Raw genomic sequence first — 21,548 nt, forward strand, 5'->3', positions numbered from 1 at the left:
TTCTGCCCACTCAGTCATATCAGACAGAAACTGACGTTGCTGCTATAGTGTACTGCCATGTGGTAAATACTTGTGTATGCTGCTCTTGCTCTTTTTGCATATCATGTATTTATTTTTTGCTATGTTTATAAATGTCATGTTCTTATATGTTGTATGTCAGGGACTACGGATGGAAATGAGCTCAAAGCTAAAACCCAGCATATATTTACACTTGAAGCATTATTTGTCTTAAGTGTTCATTATTGTGCATTGTCCCTATTCAAATAAACTATTACATCAAAAGATTAAATGACAACACACTGAACATTGACCCAGACTGTATGTGCTGTTTCGTTCAGGACAAGCGCACATTTCAATGAATTCATTCTACGAGAGCCAAAAACCGATGACAATACTTGTAAGCAGGGACGTGCGGGACGAATCCCGATGGGACGGTCGGACGATGTGGGCCGGTCGGATAAGTCAACCCCCTGTCGTCGTCAATTTACTTGCGGTATTTACTTGCGGTACCGAGGTGGGCCGGCGGTACCAGAGTCGGCCGGTCGAGAGTCCCGGGCTGATTGGTAGTCCCAGTACGCCCCTGCTTGTAAGTCAGTAAGTGTTGTTAAAACTGCTTTAAATTCTCATTTTGTATTAATTTACATGATTAAAAAGAGATACTCAAGGCATAACACTTTTTTGTTTTCATGCACTGGCCAATGTTGACAGTTTGGGCATTTTGCAACTATAACATGTTCCAAATATCCCATAAAACATTTACACATGGACATTTATAAACATCACATTTTAGAAAAATGCCAAACTAAACTGGGAATGTTTAATCCTGGTATTTATTAGTCAAGTTATTTTACCACATTTTTCTGTAATGTTTTGCAAAATCTATTGAATTTTACAATACACATCTCGGAAGGCTGTTTTCCGATAATAATTGCTCATACATCATTTATAGCCTGATTAACAGAGTTGTTTATTCCTCAAACATGACAACAATTGCCTGCTAACAATATTTTCAGATTTATGAAGTGATACAGAGATATATTTTCATAATCCCCTGTAGCAAAACCTTTGACCTATATTTCAACAACTGCATTAACATAATATTAATAAGCAAACACCTATGAAAGCAAATGTATTCAGAAGAAAAATATTGTCAAATGTTGTTCTAGACCTAGAGCAACAAAAATTCTTATAACATGTAAACAAATCAAAATGATCTTGCTGCAAATAATTTGTTGTAACATTGACTTGCTTTATGGTTTTGACCAAATAATAGTTTTCGAGTATAGTATACTAATACAACTTTGTTACTCTCACATTGTGTTATTCTCTCTTTCTAGGCGACTCATGAGCCACCTGTAAAAGAATACACTTAAATCGTTATTAGTATGGCTGCAGAAGAGCTACATAGCAGTGGCAGTGCGTGGGCGGGAGCTCTAATATGATTGGCTGAGGGACACTGTAAGCCTGAGTGGCAGCTCTTAATGGGAGCCCTGGAGAGGTAACCCAACAGCTGTGTGTTTGCAGTTAATGAGAGATGGGGGAGGAGTAAAGGATCACAGACTGGAAACACTGTGATAAACTCTTGCCTCAGAATGGCTGGGGAAGATAGGAAATCAAGTTTTCTCCGGAGGGGACGTTGCTCAAGGCTTTCCTTTGTTACAAAACCCGCGTTTGACTCATTGCTCCCGGTCCATTGCTTGTGTTTTAAGCAGTTATGATCACTGGCATCATCGTTGTGGAAGAAAGGAGGAGAATAACTGTGGCGTGGGATGGGTTTGCTCCCTGCTGAGCCATGCTGATTTATAGCCCAAAGCAAAACCATTGTTTTTTTGTTTTTTTGTAATTACGCTGTTTCAGTTTTTAAACAGATGATGTTAGTTAATCCAAATGTACACCAACAGCATTTCCATTGTCTCCAATCGCAGAAAAAAGGAAGAAGCAACAATAGGCCTATAATGTGCTTTCCTCAGACTTCAATGTTATCATTCAATTTCCCTCCTAATTCCCTCAGCTAAACAGTGTTATTTCCCCTCCTTATTATAACCGCCTGAGGGTGGCGCCAAATGAATAAATAGTGGCAGCACCAGCTTCCATTTTAGGGCCAATCATTTTGCTACATGGAATGCATATCAACAAGTAAACTGTCAATGCTACCTGTTACATCACGTTTGGACACTTTTGTGTATTTTTTGTAGCAGGGGTTGGTTTTTGCAGCAGCAGTGTAACATGCACACAGACTGCAGGAATATTCTCCAAGGTTGCATTGAATTCGCCCCATTTGAGGTGACCCAGTTTGATGAGATCTTAAACTGTTGGAAATCACACAATTTCCTGGTAGGCAGCCCGGGCATAATGTGATGTTGAGTGTGAAGTTGCTGTGTGCTGCGGTGGATGAGAGCCCCACCTCCTCCCACGCTCTGATGAGTAGGAAGAGAGATAGGGAGAGAGGAGAGAAACTAACGGAGCCACAGCATCTCCACACTTGCTCTCTGGAAATGCTTCAGATTGGCTTCTTGTTTTAGGGTCGGTAAGCTTATTCCGTTGCACAAGAAAATAAATACAAATAACAGTCTTTCAGACATCCAGTGCGTCCTTAGTTCTCACATCAGAGGAAGCGCTCTGGAAACTTGGAGCAAAGCGATGCGCCACCGGGTGCGTATCTTGGCAGGAATCAGTTCTTAAGGATTGGGAAATAGCACACAGCGGGCTATCCCTGTGGAACGATTGACTCCGCGTTTTCCAGCTCTATCTTAATATTAAAAAATATATCGATCAGCTCATAACTTCTAATATTTTCCACGGACAGATTTCTACCGGGACGACACGGAATCCGGTGATTTTTTGGGAAGTTGCAAATTGCTCTGAGTGGATTTTGATGATGCTGAAGTTATTCTGATGTGACGGAGGTTTGAGGGTGAGACACCTGCCTCTGGGATCACCGGCGGACACATCAACTGCGGACAGATCGGCGAAGCGCTCATAGATAAGTCTCGGACTCAGGTAATGACTGCGAATTCACGGAGAAAGTTGTCGCGATTAGTCGATTTTGTCATGAATTTTTGCACCAGGGAAGTTCCCTTCTGAAAAGACTCCTAATACAACGTAGCCCATTATGCCAAACGGACTGTTTTTTTCCTACAACAAGTTGTCACAGGCGAGCTCTGTGTTACAGGTTGATGGACAGATATCAGCCACTAACGATGCCCTGCGTGATTAAAAATGCATATAAATCGAGTAGAGTTCTAGCCTCCTTGCGTAATGGCATTAAGTCATTATCATATATCATTGCACTTCACCCACGCTTTAACATGATGTGTCCTGGCGATCGTCTAATTGCAACTCATATCATGATTCCTTGAAAAATCTGGTCCATTCGCATCATTCCTTCTTCGCAAACATCACTAATTATCTTCTTTATTTGACGGATTTTGTTTTCCATTCTGACGCACAGGCAACTAATCGCCCGTATTTTCGGTATGGAGATACTCGCGCATATAATTGAAGTGGGGGGTGAAAAAAGAAATCTTTGATCAGCGCATCCGCACGGGTAATCTCTCTCCCCCCCCACCCCTCCACATCCGCTGAGAGTCTGGGGTGTTGTTTCTCGCCACTCCATCGACCACCAGGCACATTTGTAATAGTCTGCTCCGCGTACTTATGTCGGTCTAAGTTCCCCCACACACTGGAGGCTAAGGTGCCGGTAAAACAGAGCATCAACATAGGCCTAAATTACCCAATTGTGCCCCGTATCTTACAGCCTGCCTATGACTATGAGACATAAAACTGATGAATGTGAGGGTGGAAGTCGGTCGATTATGAAGCAGTCGTGGGAGATGGGAGTTTGGAAAAAGACAGACTTAATTGTTAGTTCTGCCAATAATTCTTACGGGCAAGTAGCCTTCTATCTATATAAAAAAGTGCAAGATTATGCGTTTAAATATCCTGTTGTGGAACCAAAAGATAATCATTTTAATATGATATAAAACAGAGAAATTCAGAAACATCCATATGTGAGAGGCAGAAACCAGCATTTTCTGCAATTTTTCATGAAAAATATCTTATCTATCCATCTATCTATCTATCTATCTATCTATCTATCTATCTATCTATCTATCTATCTATCTATCTATCTATCTATCTATCTATCTATCTATGGCTGTCAGTTCCATTTCCTCTATTTTCCCCCTTTTTCTAATTTTGTTTCCCTTGCCATAGTTGATCAATGGTGAACTTTACACATGTCCTTTCCTCTAGTAAAGGAACATGGTTCAATTACATGCATTGTGTCGTGTAAGCCCATCTGTTTGGTAAACAATTCATCGAAAGGTCACCAGCAGGGTTTTCTGACATGACTGATCAAACTGTTATTTGAACTTGAGAGTGTAGACCTGTTACAAATCATTCAAAAGCAGAGAAATACTGAATCAGGTTATAATGAAATACACAGCCTGAAAAGGAATACAAAGTATAGGACCTATGATTATGCATCTATAGTTGTAACAATAAGACAATAGTTGATCAGCGGGCATTTAAATGACAAGTCGTTACTACACATTTAACATGGCAGAAAATCCTGGTTACAGCCTGTCTAATGTGGATATTTTTGAATTTCTCTATCATACCAAACGGATTATCTTCTGGTTCCACAACAAGACATGTCAATAAACTTGGACTTGCACTTTCTGACAATTTATAGATTAATCTAGAAAATAATGAGTCTGCAGTAAATTGAGTCAACTGTTGCAGGTCTATACATTTCCCTCTTATATAGTAATGTCTGAATGCAGCCTCCTTGATCTAAGTGCATGTATTGGCATTCTTTGTGGAGCAGCCCACATGAATAGCTAAATGCTCCTGCCCTTAGCAGGTGTTTCCACCCAAAGGCTATTCCTTTCTCATTACCAACAGCCAGGGCTTACTGTCTCGAGGAGTGCACAGTGTAACATTGTGCAGTAAATTATTTTGGAAGATCAGCTGTAAGGGGACCTAAGCTGTGATACTAGCCATCATAAATCATGCTGGTGGGAGGGTAATGGGTTTTACCTGTTATACTAGCTAAAGGCGCAGAGTCAGCCAATACATCAAATCACCTCAGTTGAGAAAATCATTAAATCATCCGTTATCTTTTCGCACACTACCACAGCTTGGAAGAGCAGATCTTACAGACATTCATGAGCTTGATCTGTGACCAAGTAACAGGTGACAGTTCAGATTCTCCAGAGGAACAAAAGGCCGCTGCCGCACTCTAATCATTTTCTTTGACATTATTATTAATTTGCAATTATACCTCAGTTGATTCTACCCGTGAGTCATTTCCGATGTACCTGTGGAGCGGCCAACTTAAAGAGCAAGTGTCACCCAGCCAGTCACTGAGTTGACTCAGTCAGTAGATAGTCTGTCTCTATGGTAACCAGGATGGGCGCACATGCTCTGCAACACAATTATACTTAATTGTACATACCTTAAATTATGACAGTATACTAACATGTATGCAGCCACACACAAATATTGAGTTACTTATTAACTATTCTAAATATCTGATGGATCTTATTATCATTATTTTATCCCCTTCAGCTACACATATGGATTGCAAATCATTTAGCTTAACAAAAATAAAAAATAAATAAATATGCAATGTTGTGGCAGTAAAATAACTGTATAAATACAGGATGCTTGCCAACTTAGACACACAACATTACTTTTAAATAAATAATCAGTTTTCAACTTTTCATAACTGAGCAAATATCATGTTAAAATTGTGCTTTCGTTTTTGACAACGCCCGAGTCCCTGCATCCAAGAATGCAGCCAAGGAATATAAAACAAACTGCATATTTGTTTATAGCTGTAAATATTTATCATTTTCATATATATTTCATGTCACTTTAAACTGTTATGTTTATGTTCAAGTTGCTAATGAAAAGAGAAAATAATTTACCTATATCGTAATATTTTGGCCATATTGTGCACACCCTGTCTTAATTATTAACATTAATAATTGATACCATAAAAACTGTATCTGGTCAATACTAGTAAGTAGCAAGACATGATAACCAAACTGCTATAAAGATTCAATGAATTCATGTATACAACAACTTCATCAATCATAGCATTAAATGATTATAATGCAACGTAAACCTAATTTTTCTTGTTCCTTCTAATTAAAAGTCAACATACCCAAATAATGTTTGAAAACTGCCGGTGGTGCAAAACGATTTTTTGCAAAAAACATATGGAGCAGTTTTGGAGGTAAGTTTTGAAATTTAGAGTGAATGAAAATGACCCTGTAGGTGCAGATATTTCTGAGTCGTACACTAACCAACATGCAAACAGATGGTGGAGGAGTGTGTTTGTAAGCCAAGACGGAACTAGTTTTTCAGAGGTCATTCTTATGGCTGGGTTCAGCCCCCCTTGCTTCATTAAGTCAGAAAACGTTTCTCTCTTGGGAATGGCCAAATGTGTAGGGTCAGTGATTGTAGACTTGTATAAATTGAAATGTTCCTTTCCACCGTGGGGTCAGCTGGGTGGTGTACTGTGTGTGGGCTCCAGGTGAGAGTCAATCAGACCTTGCCGTTTGACTGATGTTTAGCTGCCAGAGAAGTCTTTCACCATCTCCTCTGTGAGGAACGCAGCACTGGCACTAAGCCTTCGGGGAGAGCTGGGGGGATAGAGGATAGCAGGCGGTTGCTAGCAGGAATTTGGGAGATCAATGTCATTCAAAATGGCAGTGGAGGAAATTAATAGATATGAGGTGACGTCCTTATTTTTCTGCTTCCGCCGGTGAAATTCCCAAATGTTCTGATTGTGAATTCTTATTTTGTCCAAAAAAAGAAAAGAAAAACCTATATAAACAACATTAATCCCAGCAAGTAATGTTGGTAAAGGTGGAAAAGGCTCTGTTAGGATTAATTTCAGAACTTCTGAATAATTGGGATGTTGCAATATACCTTTATTATTATGATATTGGTCTTATACACATTACATTATGATGTAATTTAAATAATAAACATGATAATTTCATGTAAATAATCAAGATAAAAAAATGAAAAAGTGCATAATAAGCCAAGATTAAGATGAATTTGACTGAGCTGTGTATTTTTACATATCCCGGTAATATTTTCACCATGAATTCTATTAGCCTCGATAAGGGTGTAGTATAAATCTGTAATTTCTGGTTTTAATGGTAAACCCGGCCAGTAAACATATTGTTTTCCCTTAAATAAAACAGTTGAACAGTTGTTGTCAATCACATCACTATATTTCAGTGAAATTTGACAGTGACAGCAATCTTCCAGGCACAGGATGCAGGAGTGGGAATAATTTCCCCCACTCTCTTACAGCCGTGCTTATCTATAGAGGTCGATAGCAGGTGAAGGGGTATGCTCGGGTACATTTCTCCCACAGGATGATGGCCATGCTGAGAAGGGGCCATGACCCACAGACTCTTTGGTCTAGTCTTGCATTAGACCTGTATCCCCAGATGGTCTTTAGAGGCTTGGTTTTGGCAAGGGAAGGGGTCGTAAACTTCATTGTTGAGTAGTTTCACTTTGACTGCATTCTTTGTTTCAAAGTTTTCAGAGAAGATACAGCAAATGGAGGACCCATCAGACAGTTTGAGCCTTTGAAAGTCCACCTCCATACTGTGGTACAGGCTGCCTTTAGTTTCCTCTAGGTTGGAACCATCTGGACCATTGCATGATCACAGCGTGAGGCAATGTGTGAATGCTGCTTCACTGGTAGAGTTAAAGTGTTCTACTCAGTACGAGTGGATGCGATGATTTTATTTAGATCGAATTTTCCTCAGAATATCTGTTGCTCTTTTCTGTGCAGCTCAGTGTGTTTGTGCAGGTAGTTTTTTGCAGTGCACAGAGCTTATAGGAATTACAGTATGAGCCCTTTAGGCCGTGCAGAGCCCTAATAGCTCTGCGTAAAGGAAACTGTGCTGCACTCATTCAACTAGTAGTGCAGCAGGGGTCATCCTAGAATTAGCCAAGTAGATTGTCCTGTGGTGTAGCTACCACAAAGTACATTAGCTGGAACTTTTTGTTATAATTATATTGTGTTTATTATTTATAATTCAGTTTACGAACAGAGAACTTTCAAGTCAGCAGAGTACGTTTATAATAGACAAGGGGATTTTACTTAGCAATTCCTGAGGATTTCAGTGTTGAGATGCCTGATCCAGTGCAAGTATCTGCACCACACTGGTATTCTAAAGCCTCTTTCCCATTAGATAAAAAAGCTCTCTAACACCCACTAACATATGTTCAGTGGGAAAGGTTGTAATCGACATCCTATCCCAGTAGTCACTGGTATGTATCGGCTCTAGCTACAATCGACAGTGATGGATTTTCACACTTTTTCCCGCTCAATAAAATGATGCACTTTTAAATTAATATATAATAGAACAAACTTAAGGCAATCCTTATAATATAGTTGAATACAAAAACTACAGAAAGCATGCTTTCCTGAAAGCCACCAGAATCCATTGTTGGAAACAGTATTTTTAACTCACTGTTTATCGTAAAACAGAACAATACATACTGTAACTCATAAACTAATCTAAACGTTCATTGTTAGTCTTACAGCTGTTAAGGAAACGCTAAGAGAATGTTGCAACTGGCATACTCATCTACTGGCAATGGGAAAGGAGTTTACTGCCTAATTTAAGCAGGTTTTCAATTTTTATGCACACGCGCACATTTTGGTCGAAAAGGAGTATAGTTGTACAGTTACTGTAAGTCCTTACAAAAGGAGTGCTTGGAGTGGTTAAGCAGAACTGATATACCAAAGACACATTGAACACACTGGAAAAACTAACTAATTTTATGCTGAGTTATGTTTTGTGATTTGCCTGAATCAGCTAGTAGTCTTGTGGGTCTACCACACCATCTGGGATGGCAGATGATAACCAACTTTTTTAGAGGATAAAACGCTGAGATGCAGGAAATGACATTCCTTGTTGTATTCAGCTGCTTTCATTCATCCATTTTGCTGCTCAGGTAGGGGACTCTTGCAAGACTTGCAGTAGTCAATGTTGAGAAATCTCAGCACATCATATGTTCCCCTTCGACACCGCCATGCTTTGAGATGAAGGAAAACATGCTGTCAAGCTTTTGATAAAATATTTGTGAGATATAAGCCCACGTGCACGGTGTCAGTATTATTCACCCGATAAGAGATGCTCACTGGGCAAAATGCGTATTTCACAGATAACATTCATTTTAATGTCAATGTAAACAAAGAAAAAAGAACACCATTTCGCCGTGGCTGCCAGGCACGGTGCCATCTGGAAGACAGGCATGAGGCCAACTGGAAGACATTAAGTCATAAGTGTCATCAACCATAACAATCATGTCACCATCAAAGCACGCCTATTCATTCTAGAAGTGGCTGTAATGGTAGGGGGACAGTTACAGCAAAATAAACGTTACAACCTTTATTACAGTTTTCATATTGAAATGGTCGTTTTATGGGTGAAACATTTTGCAATCTTGAGATCAGTATACAAAAAGAGACAGGGAAAATATATCACAAGTGATCATTGTCCAATGTTGACTTTCAGTTTTTTAGTAGCACTTGGATGTATCCCCTGATTATGTTTTTACTCCTGCCTGCCTTTTTTTCCCGTCTACACTTGAACACACAGAATGCACACTCACCGTTCACGGCACATTGACTCGAGACTCCCCCTGCAAATGTAAAAAGGGACACATCGATAACTGGGCAATTAGTGCATCAATAACCTGCACTTCCAATTTTAATGTATTCAAAAGGAATTGGATTTCTCATTGGTTTTCTGTATATTTGTTTTCTGCTGTCTCGCTTAGTACACATTTGCTTTGCTCCTCTCTGCAACATTGTTTCATGTGAGGAGATGCAGAATGTATTTGAGCTCACAATAACACCATCTGACCATGTGTATTTCTATCTTTCTCAAAAGCACACAAACTAAGGCTGCACTGATCTTCGCTTATCTTTCCCCAAGGGTCCCTCAGGGAACTGGCTGATATTAGATCCAGAACCTGTACTCCTTTTTATTCTCTTTAAATTATTCTATGCGAACTGCAACACACATGTATTTCTATCTACATGGTGATGTAGACGCTCACAAACGTGCCCAAACACACACTATAAACTGGTAGCTATTACTACGCTTTCCTGAGAACCGGGCCTTTATTTTTAACCCAAACGTCTGCTCTCTTTTCAATTACCAATAGAACTCTACACACAGGGAGACAAAAATAATTGTATTCTAAAATCGACGTAGCATGAACAAACCCAGTATTCTTTAGCTTGAGGGAATACAGATCAAAGAAGACGCTAAAATAATGGGTTGTAATTACGGAGTTGAAAGGTTCAAAATCAAACATAATGATACAATGTTTGAGTTAGCCAGTAGCAATAGAGCGCAGATGGAGAATTCTGCATTGTGCATTGTTTCAACCTGCATGTGATAGTAGTTGCTTAATCTACACAAATATACCTGTTCTCTTTACCTCTCTTAGAAGGCAAGGTCTCGTTGTTAGAGGCCTCCTGTAATGAAAACGATCAATCACCTTCATCAATGGACACTATATTGGCACGTTTGTAAGGTTTCATGTGTGAGGGTTTGTTTTTTTACCATAGGTTCCTTTTAAGCAACATTGCTTCCCCGCTCAATGTCTAGGAGTGTAATACCAAAATAATGAGTCTCTTAGGCAATTTGATTTTGTAGTATACTTTTATTTGATTACGCAGCTGAAACAATGCGATCCACACCGGCCCTCGAGTTTGTTGTGTGTGTGTGTGTGTGTAAGCTCACAAGATACCATTTCTTGTTCCTGCTGTAATTTACACGGGGAATTTGTAAGGCTGAGACATTCATTGAAGTTATTGAAGCTCTGGGACAGAAATGAAACCAAGCTGGGAAATAGTCATCATGCCTCTTTTCCCTTTCTTGTTATTATTGTCTAATTATTATATTTTGCTCCGAGGCCTGTTGCAGATTTTTCTGTTATAATAAAGAAAATACACCAAAAACATTTCTTCTTTACCGACCGCATGTATCTGTCTGGTTTTAATAACCTGTTGATGTGAGTTCCTTGCCTTTATGTAAATATAAAAGTTCAGCAAATGTTTCGCCAGGTATTTAATAGCTTAATCCGAACCAAAAGAGACAACATTTTGACAGAAATACTCTTTGTCATTTTACAGGCAGATCTTCTGATGACCTAATGGAACCAAATGTACGACAAGTGCTGTTCTGGGTCCTGGTGCTGCACTGTGGTTCTGCTGAGGGCAGCATCCTGTACAGGGTCCAGGAGGAGCAGCCCCCCAACACTCTGATTGGTAGCCTGGCAGCAGACCAGGGCCTACCAGACTCAGGCCATCTCTACAAGCTGGAGGTCGGGGCACCCTACCTACGTGTTGATGGGAAGACGGGGGACATTTTCACCACCGAGATACCCATAGACAGAGAGACCCTGAGGGACTGTCGAACCCTGGTTAAGGGTAAGCCTTGCTACCTTGAATTTGAAGTATCGGTGACGGACCTGATACAAAACCAGAGCCCACGACTGATTGAAGGACGCATTGAGGTACAGGACATAAATGACAACACTCCACAATTTCCCTCTTCTGTCCTCACCATCTCAGTCCCTGAAAACACAATCATGGGGGCGCTATTCTCCATACCTCTGGCTACTGACAGGGACTCAGACAGGAATGGGGTGGCGGATTATGCTCTGACTGCAGGGCCAGATGCAGCAACCCTATTTGGCTTACAGGTGGCTGACGACAGGGGGGGGAAGCTCCCGCAGCTTATTGTCCTGGGCAACCTAGATCGCGAGTTAAAGGATTCCTATGACCTCACCATCAAGGCAATGGATGGAGGAAATCCACAGCGCTACAGCAGTGCTCTGCTGAGAGTGGTAGTCACTGATGCCAATGACAACTCTCCCAAGTTTGAAAGGTCCACGTATGAGGCGGAAGTGTCCGAAAACAGTCCACCGGGGCACTCTGTGTTGCAGGTAAGATTTGGCAGCGAATAAACTTGACTTCAAGAACTTATTTTCTTTCAAATAGGAAATTGAAATTGCAAAGAAAATAGTTTTTGCTGCTTGATGAACTATATTCAGCAACTAAGAAACACAGACTCAAAGAAAGAAACGCTCAATAACACATAATGAAATACACCATTTATCTAGATGTTTTTGAAAAATGAGTCATGTTTCTGCAGTGCTTATTCCTCAGATACAGAACTCTATTGAAAATTCAATTCAAAGATAGATGTTTTATTCTGCCATTGTGCTTTAAAATACTTAAAAGTAGCCCTACAACTCTGAATGTTCAAAATGTAACCTCACATGCAGAATTCTTGGGAATCAAAGGTCCAAGCTTAGTTCTTGTCAACTCACAGATAATCATATTCACATTTAAAAAATATTGTATTTATAAGTTGTTTTAATCCCATTACTCTTATGTGCATTTTGATATTTGTACAACACAATATACAATTATGTATATACAGGTAATCAAGCTGCATATTGTTTTTTGTGCTATTATACTTACATGGACATAATTAGAGATACACAATGACTGTATTCAAAGATTGTATGATTTGTTCTGCTTACCACTGGAAACTTGTACCAACGGAAGAAAAAGCAGTCCTTATATTTTGCCATTTGGTTTAATATGAATCTTTTCTATTCCTTATTTCTGTAATAAAGGGAAGGGTGGGGGGGGGGGAAGACCCATCAAAAGCACAGAGGAAGGGCAATAATAAAACATGCCTAAATAAAGCTGTTCACTTGCTGTGCTTTGAAGTGATCAGGCACCCGTTGATTAATTTATTCATTCATTCATTGACCAATGATTAGTAGAGAAAATCCTACACTGACTTCCTTTAATTCAACCACACAGCGCTGCACATAAATCACGCCTTTAACCACAGAATTCCTTTCATTTCAGGTCAAAGCAAATGACTCTGACATGGGCTCTAATGGAGAAATTGAGTATACCCTTCACCAAGCAGTAGACCCAGTGTCGACACTCTTACGAATTGACCGCTCCACCGGCATTATCTACGTTAAAGGATCCCTTGACAGGGAAGAAATCAGCAGCTTGTCTTTCTATGTGGTGGCGAGGGATAAGGGTCCACAACCTAAAAGCTCAAAGACATTTGTTACAATTGAGGTGGCTGACCAAAATGACAACGCCCCAGTTGTGGAGATTCGTGGAATTGGTCTTGTGACACACAGCGAAGGAGTGGCCAACATTTCAGAGGACATGCCAGTTGGAACCGCTGTTGCTTTAGTGCAAGTGTCTGACAAGGATGAGGGAGAAAACGCTATGGTCACTTGTGTAGTCGCAGGAGATGTGCCGTTCCAGCTTCGCCCTGCCAGCGACTCATCCATTGACAGTAAGAGGAAGTATTTCCTACAGACAACCACTCCCCTCGACTACGAGAGGATTAGGGATTACCGAGTCGAGATTGTCGCTGTTGATTCTGGAAATCCGGCCCTCTCCAGCCAAAATTCTCTGAAGGTGCAGGTGACTGATGTGAACGACAACTCTCCCATATTCTCCCCAACATTGTTTGAGGTAGATTTTGCCGAAGAAAACCAACCAGGGGAGAAGGTTTTGGATGTTATAGCTTCAGATGCTGACAGTGGCACTAACGCTGAACTCCTTTATAGTATTGTGGCAGACTCATCCATCAAAGGTCTGTTTGAGATTGATCCAAATACGGGCACAGTAAGAGCCCGAAGCCCCCTTGATCGTGAGCATAAAGAACGCTACGAGTTCCGGGTCACGGCAGCAGATAAAGGCTCACCTGTTCATAAAGGGACAGCAACTGTTGTAATAAACGTCCTTGACCGCAACGACAATGACCCCAAGTTCATGCTGAGTGGCTACAGCTTTTCAGTTTTGGAGAACATGCCTCCTCTCAGTCCAGTTGGCATGGTGACAGTCCTGGATGTGGACAAAGGGGAGAACGCCCTAATTGAACTGTCTGTAGAGCCTGATGGAGGAAAGTTTGTCGTTCAAAATGGAACAGGCACCATTCTTTCAAGCATCTCGTTTGATAGGGAGAAAGAAAGCAGCTATACTTTCCGTCTTAAAGCAGTGGATGGAGGAGAGCCCCCTCGGTCTTCATATGTGGCCGTCACGATCAATGTACTGGATGAAAATGACAACAACCCTGTGGTTACCAAACCCTCCAATTCCTCCTTCAGGCGTTTGTCACCTCTAGCTTCCCCAGATAGCCACGTTGAGATAGTGGAAGCCGAAGACCTGGATAGTGGGCCCAATGCCGAGCTGATGTTCAGTATTTCTGGCGGAAACCCTTACCAGTTATTCCGCATTTCACCGTCCAGTGGGGAGATCACTCTAGCAAAAGAGATGACCCGAAAACATGGCGGCCTACATCGCCTAGTAGTGCGAGTGAGTGACAGGGGGAAGCCTGCACGTCATGCCACTGCCCTGGTCCACATTTATGTCAATGACACCATCTCAAATGTCAGCTTAGTGGAGGCTCTAGTAGGACACAGTCTTTACACTCCACTGGAAAGGGACATTGCTGGTGATCCTGACTATGGTTTCGCTGCACAGCGTAGTAACATTTTGTTTGGAAGCCTTGCCGGAGTGGCAGGTGTTGTCATGTTGATCCTTGTGGTGGTATTTATCCGACACCGGATCCAGAGAGAAACTAAGAGTGGGTATCAGGCTGGCAAGAAGGAAACAAAAGACTTATATGCGCCCAAACAAGCACCAAAAAATGCGAAAGGCAAACGAGGAAGGAAAGGAAAGCCCCAAAAGTCCCCAAAACCACTCGGGGAAGATGAAGAAGTCAGCCTTCAAAAGAGTCTCAAGTTCAACCTCGATGGAGTGAATGATAGCCCCAGGATACACCTGCCCTTAACATATTCTCCAGGAAGCCCTGATATAGGCAGGCACTACCGCTCCAACTCCCCCTTACCCTCCATCCAGCTGCAGGCCCAATCCCCTTCGGCCTCACAGAAGCACCAGGCTGTCCAGGACCTTCCTGCCGCCAACACCTTTGTAGGGACCGGAGGAGACGACAACTCTACCGGCTCAGACCAGTACTCAGACTACAGCTACAAGACCAGCCAGATGAAGTACAGCAACAAACAGGTAAGAACATGACTCACACAAGCTGCTGTGTAGGTGTTAGAAAGTGTGTTATTGTGTTAGGATTTGAGGAGAGATAATTAACTTTAAGAAATCACAAACATTAATCATCCTGTTGCAAAAATTGTAATACATCTGATAGAATGAACAACTTTTACTATATTAAATGCTACGTATAGAGTAACATGTCAAGATCTAGTTGAAAAGACAATAACATGATCTCATACATGAAATGTGTTACTGTCCTTTCATCCTAATTAAAAATGTGTTCTCTGCAGAGCAGTACTGTGTCTCATGGCAGATTAAGGAACATATATACTCCCATTAAAAAAATATACAACTTGTTAAAAATTAATTAAATACTTCCCTTTCGAGTTGGCAGAGAAATGTGGCTATGGTCGCATGGACGACCATAGTATTCTTTAGGGAACATTTGTATTATGATCCAGTTATAGATATAATAATCCATTTGTTCTCTTATATTAAGTGCAGTGAAAGGCTGCCATAATAGTTTTTACTGTTTTTGCTCCAATTTAACATCTCTGGAGGGTGAAATTTGATACACTGGAAAGAGTAAGTTGCTGCACATATTAACTTCAAGTTTGTGGTCAAATGTTGCACTTCTAATACAGAAAACTTTGATGGCCCTCCATATTTTTTTGCATGGGGTTGTCAGTGCAGTTGAGCAGGGATGGTCCATTTCTCAGTAGCTTGCTTCGGCTCTTCTGCCTGACCCCTGGTGCTCTGATCTCAGCGGGTCACTTGCTACACTTATCTCTCTGCTCCTTATGCTCTTATCTCCTCTTATCTGGACAATATTTGGCAAGACCTGAATTGCCATGGAAACATATTAATAGACTCAGAGGGGATTACGAGAGAAAAAATGGTGGAGTCTAGGGATACAAAGCTATTGTGTCTCTAGGTTTCTGTGTCATCTGCAAGTGTGTGCATGTGCGTCTTGGATTAGACACGTGTAGATTTCAATTGGTGTGTGTTTCTCAAAGCAGACTGCCGTCATACTATTATCTTTAAATAATAAATATTGTTATTCCATCAGTTTTTTCAGATAGCTATACTATTGACATTTAGCTCCCTTTTTCCCGTAATTACTGTTTTAAACTTCCATTCTACTTAAGAAAATAATCCAGTAGGTAAAAAGGGGGTAGTTTAAAACAACTTCAAAGAACACCCAAATCCAAAGACTGCCTACTTCAAAGGCATTCATTCTCAAACAAACATGCTGCATCCACAATCAGTAACCTAATGTGACTGATAGTCCTCGCCACCTCTGAGTGAAAACTGAATTATTTGTGAATCACACAATAATGACAAGCTCTAACAGTGCAATATTCTTGTTGCTAGAGGGGCACATTTTATGGAAAAAAATATTTGACAGTGATGTAAACAATTCATTTTCATCCAAGACAAGTTGACATCGGCTTTCAAGATGCTTTCATATATCAAATCACAGTGTCATGCATACAAAACTGTTTGACATTCTCCTAGGGCTTTGCAGATAAAGTTTGACACATGGAAAAAAATTAGCAAAAATAGAAGTGGAAAATATGCAACCGAGTGCTGAACATGTGTAGGTGACACTTTTTTTTTTGGAGATATCTTCAGAGCCACTATCACAGTTGGCTGGTTGGTGGTTTCAACAGATGCTTGCTGACAGCTTAGGTGATCACAAGCCTTTGTGGGTGGAGTCAGTTTAGAGAACAGTCACCACTGTCTCCTTGATGGACAACATAAGGGACCAAAATGACTGCAAGCCACAGGGTTTGTCTGGGTATTTGTGTGTAGTGCCAATCTCTGTGTTTGTGTGTAGATTCACCGCTCGGTAAATGACTGTTAATTGTAACTGTGGCACAGATGTACGCTCGCAGCTCTTGACAGTGTTTGTGGTTTCTCAATATGATAACATTAATGCGTATGAGACAGATCTCAAGTGATTGACAGGCTGTGTAAAAACATGGACAGATGTTGAAGCTCATGTGACACACCTCAGCAGATGCTGTCTCATGTATGGCATCCCCTCTTACATCAGGAAGAACAGATTGACCAAAATATATAATTAAAGTTTCTGCCAAGTGATGTGACAGATGTAGAGTGGTGCCCTTGCTTTAATTAACTGTGCTACACTTGACAATGGCTTTTCATTGGGAATTTGGTCAGGTGTCTGTGTTTCTGCTAAACCGCTTCATGTCTAAATGTATCAGCCAGAATGTTTATAGATTATGTTCACATGGAATATAAATAGCCTTTCTAGTCAAACTTTTTTGTACTTTACAGTTTAGCTTTGTAACTATCTGCAGCCTTGGCTTTACTCCAACTCCCTAAATAGAAATCCATAAATGGGTGGAAAGAAGTTTAAATTAAGACACTTATATGTTGTACATTATTAAAGATGGGGATGTTTTGCACAATGATGCACCTACTGTATGGGTGTAGGTTCAACTGAAAATATGTCCAGGGTTAGGATCGGACGGACTAGTGCAACACACTTTACAAAAAGGACCCTCTTTGCAGGGTTGTAGTATTTAAGATCCGGCTTGGTCTGGAGAACCTCTTTTAGCTGGGATATTCCTAAATTGCCTTTGCATTGATTTATATGTTAACACCATGTGATTGGATGAAAAACTTTGCTTCATACCAATTACTTGACTAATTTATCATTTTAAAATGTGGTTACTGTTATCGGCTGTCAGCACTCCCCCCCCCCCCCCCTAACACACACCACAATACAGAAAATAGCATTGTTTTAAGTGGGTGGTAAAACATAGAAAAGGAGTGTTGAGGAAAAATAGTTAAGTATACTTTTGCTTCTTAGGGCTTGTTAGTATTTGTTTGCTTGTAGAAAATGAAAAATTACACCTGCACCAACCCCTTTGCAATACCTTTTGATTATTTTACTTACATTTAAGTAAACATTTTTTACTTGTAATGTTGCGAGGTACACTCATACCTATATACATACTGAATGTATTAATAGCAATAATTAATATTTGTTTTGGGTGCTTTTTGGAGAATATTGGTTATTTGATCAGGTCAATTTGATTTGGTTTGCATGTTCCCTATTGATTGTAAGTTTGTCATGCATGATCTTTTCAAGGTATTGACTCACTCTGCTTTGGTCTTTTTCAGTCTAAAAACATCCAATTAATTCATGAATTCATCGGAGGACCTTTTCTTATTAGAGGAACATCCACACCTCTAAATGGTAGCCTTGATACCAGACTGGCTGAACAGCAGAACATATAAATATTGTATGATGTATGTCATGAAGAGTGGAGCAGGTGCACCCAAATGCAGGACGCTGCAGACATTACTTTAAAATAAAGGTTTGGTGAAGGCACAGCACAACTGAACAGCATTGAACTAAACCAAAGCAGGTGTTTAGATGGGAAAAGGAGGGAGAATACAGAAAAAGAACAACAAGTATCATCAAAAAGTCTGAGGAACTATGGATGTAAATCCACAATGTGACACTGTAAACTAAAGAATGGTTTGCTGAGAGTGCCAAACCCAAATAGATGTTTCAAATGTCCTATTTATATCCCAACATTATTTGTATAAGTCTGTGTCAGCTATAGTTGTTTTGTTTCCTACTGTATGGGCTAATACTGCTATCAATTCAGAAACATTTTGATCGCCCTCCCCCAGAGAGATTTTTCAGCCCTCTAATTGATTTAGATTAACCCACTTTCAAAAAGAATTCTTGAAATGCAGTTTCCTGCGTATAGTGTATTACAACAGCCTCTAAACATAGTTGTGCACGAAAATAAACATTGCCTCACAAGAAATCTGACATGAATCTTCTTCTTCCTAAATTACTTGTTCTAAAAACAAACCAGTCAAATGCCTAGAATAGAGACATGCATCCAAAAACAGTAACCACAACTGTAACCAATGGTTTTCATGTACTGTCTGTGTCTAAATCCAATGAAATTCAAAACAAGAGATTTCTTCAGTGCAGATGGGGTACAATTTCATGATGAGCAGAGAGTAAGACGGCCTGTTTAAGACTCCGTTCACAACCACTAGCAACACTAAATGTTTACAATTCTAGATTTAGGTGGATAAAGCCCACCAACACATAGAAAATAAATACCTGAGCCAGTTTCTCTGTCTTATAGGAAAAACAATTTCTTCTTGGCAAGAAAAAACAACATAAGAAGTGCAAATGTTCCAATAAACAAACCCAAACCTTTTTTATTCTAGGTTTGAACACACATGATGAGCTCTCTGCATGAATGCTGTAGCTTCCCTGTGCACAAACAAGGCTCCTTACAATTGCTTTCACTCCGCTTGCACCTGGGTAATAGTATAATTAAAGTGGGGACATTGGGAATTTTCCTCAGGGTCTTGGCAAGTTAAACCACTCTCATGTCACACTTTTGTTATATAGCCTGTTAGGCTTTCACATACAGGAAAGTAGGGATATTTCAAAGGAATATTCATTAATACGGGAATATATGTTTACATGGATACTGCACGCTTGTGTAGTGTATCAATTCCAGTAGAAATTGCAGGTAATAGTTGTGTTTTAAATGTAACACCATTCACAATATAATATATACATATGAACAGTATGGTCACACAAACATGCACTAAATTGCTGTTTAAAAAAGTATAATCAACCAGCAAAGTTTCCACACTGCTGCTTTAAAATCTTATCTAGAAATAACATGATAAGCTTCACCTTTTTATAACAGGATTGCTGAAGGTTTTGGCACTCATTTCATCACCTTTGAATGTGTGATATATTGCATGACGGTTGCTGGAGAAACCAGAGCCTCACATAGTCCATTAGAGCTGATAATTAGCCCTTTTGGGTACAAGAGCTGGCACCTTTTTTCACACTTTACTTAATGAGAATCCTGCTATTGAACAAAACAAAATGCAAGGGGTATGACATGTGGATATTCTGTGTAAACTGGCAATCATGACTTTCTGAAAAGCTGTAAATGCACCCTTTATACACACGCACACAGTTAATATACATTATTTATCACAAATAGATGAGTGTTGTCCCCCTGAGGGCTTTTCGTTCATCTCCCTTCCTGTGTGCATGTAACCTAAAGCCATTCTTTAAGCAGGAAAGGGGATAGAATGAGTCACTGCGAGTCTTAATTAACCTGCTTCTTTGTTAAGCAGGGCCCACACTTTGTGAACTTTAGGCATCCCTTTGAGCTGGGATTAGCCCAATTTAGCCCAATGCTGCTGTTTGAACTCAGCAGAGGTGCATTACAGACGAGGCCGGAGGCAACATTAATTGTTCTCCAAGACTGTGACACATTATTCTCTCTAGCCTGCACTCAAGACCAGTGAAACCTTGAAATCTTCGAAAATATGTCATCTGTATTTCAGTGAATAGTTAGCCAAACAAGGAGTGCAGATGACTTATTTTCCCCATGTTTTCCTATCTTGGTTTCCAATCTGCCTTCCAGTATTTCTCAAACAGGCACGACACACAAATATATACAGACAAACACACACACACGGCTCTCCGCACACCACATATTTGCCCTAGCTTATTACACAGAAAAAGAGGGTCTAGAAGGAAATTGAGGTGAAAAGCATTGTAGAAGCTGGAATAATTCACCCTGCCTGTACTGTATGTTTTTCCTGCTGTTTTATAGCATACAAGCGTGATTCAATACATTGTGTGAACGTACTAAGTATATCGTTAAAGTCCCCATTGTTGTTGCCATTATATATCTTAACAAAACCCTTTCAAAGGCTTGCCCATTATGTATGTTTTGGTTTTGTTCCAAAGAATAGTGACCTTAGTTCATAAAAGAGTACATAATATGCAACACATTTTTATTATTACAACATATTAACTGTAAGAAATGCTTAGTTATAGTTATATAACCTAACATCCTAGAAAACAGTGCAAATATTTATAGGTTTTTCTTTTCTTCACCTTTTGCACCAACATAAGACAGCATAAAGTCCAGATAATAAAACAAGAAATGTTGCAGGATAGGTCAAAAGCCCCAGGCTTATCCAACAGAACAAAACTATAACAAAAGAAGAAAAAAAGGAAACAAAGCTAACATAAATCAGAAAAAAACACAAACAAATTATTAGAAATACTAGCCAACGAGTAAACAACATACTATCAGCTGATGAATCTGCATCCAATGGTTGGTTCATGATGCAGTACAGTCTATTTCAGAATGTTTTTCAGCTGCAATTATATATTTGAATTTATTTGAAAAGTAAATATCTATTTCATCAAAAAAAAATTGAAGCAAGTGTATATTATAGGTTACATCAGTATGTTAAATGTAATCTTGGAGAAACCAGCTTGAGTGTGCTAGAATTTGAAAATACTGCCTCTTCCTTCAGACTTCCTTACAAAGCCCCTCCTCCAACACACACGAACGCGCACATGACCAATGAGGGC

General features: G+C 40.0%; 1 protein-coding gene across 2 annotated transcripts in view; it reads left to right on the top strand.

Moving 5' to 3' along the window:
- The first annotated feature begins 2,479 nt into the window (after positions 1-2,479).
- Positions 2,480-21,548, top strand: part of pcdh1a (protocadherin 1a) — a 100,002-nt gene continuing 80,933 nt past the window's right edge. For both annotated transcript variants that reach the window (XM_079651629.1, XM_079651630.1), the window contains exons 1-3: positions 2,480-3,000; positions 11,195-12,009; positions 12,950-15,136. In XM_079651629.1, coding sequence (XP_079507755.1) covers positions 11,215-12,009; positions 12,950-15,136 — 2,982 coding nt within the window. In that variant the 5' untranslated portion in view covers positions 2,480-3,000; positions 11,195-11,214. The remainder of the gene's footprint in view (positions 3,001-11,194; positions 12,010-12,949; positions 15,137-21,548) is intronic.

The sequence above is a fragment of the Notothenia rossii genome (genome assembly GCF_949606895.1).
Source record: "Notothenia rossii genome assembly, chromosome: 9".
NCBI lineage: Eukaryota > Metazoa > Chordata > Actinopteri > Perciformes > Nototheniidae > Notothenia > Notothenia rossii.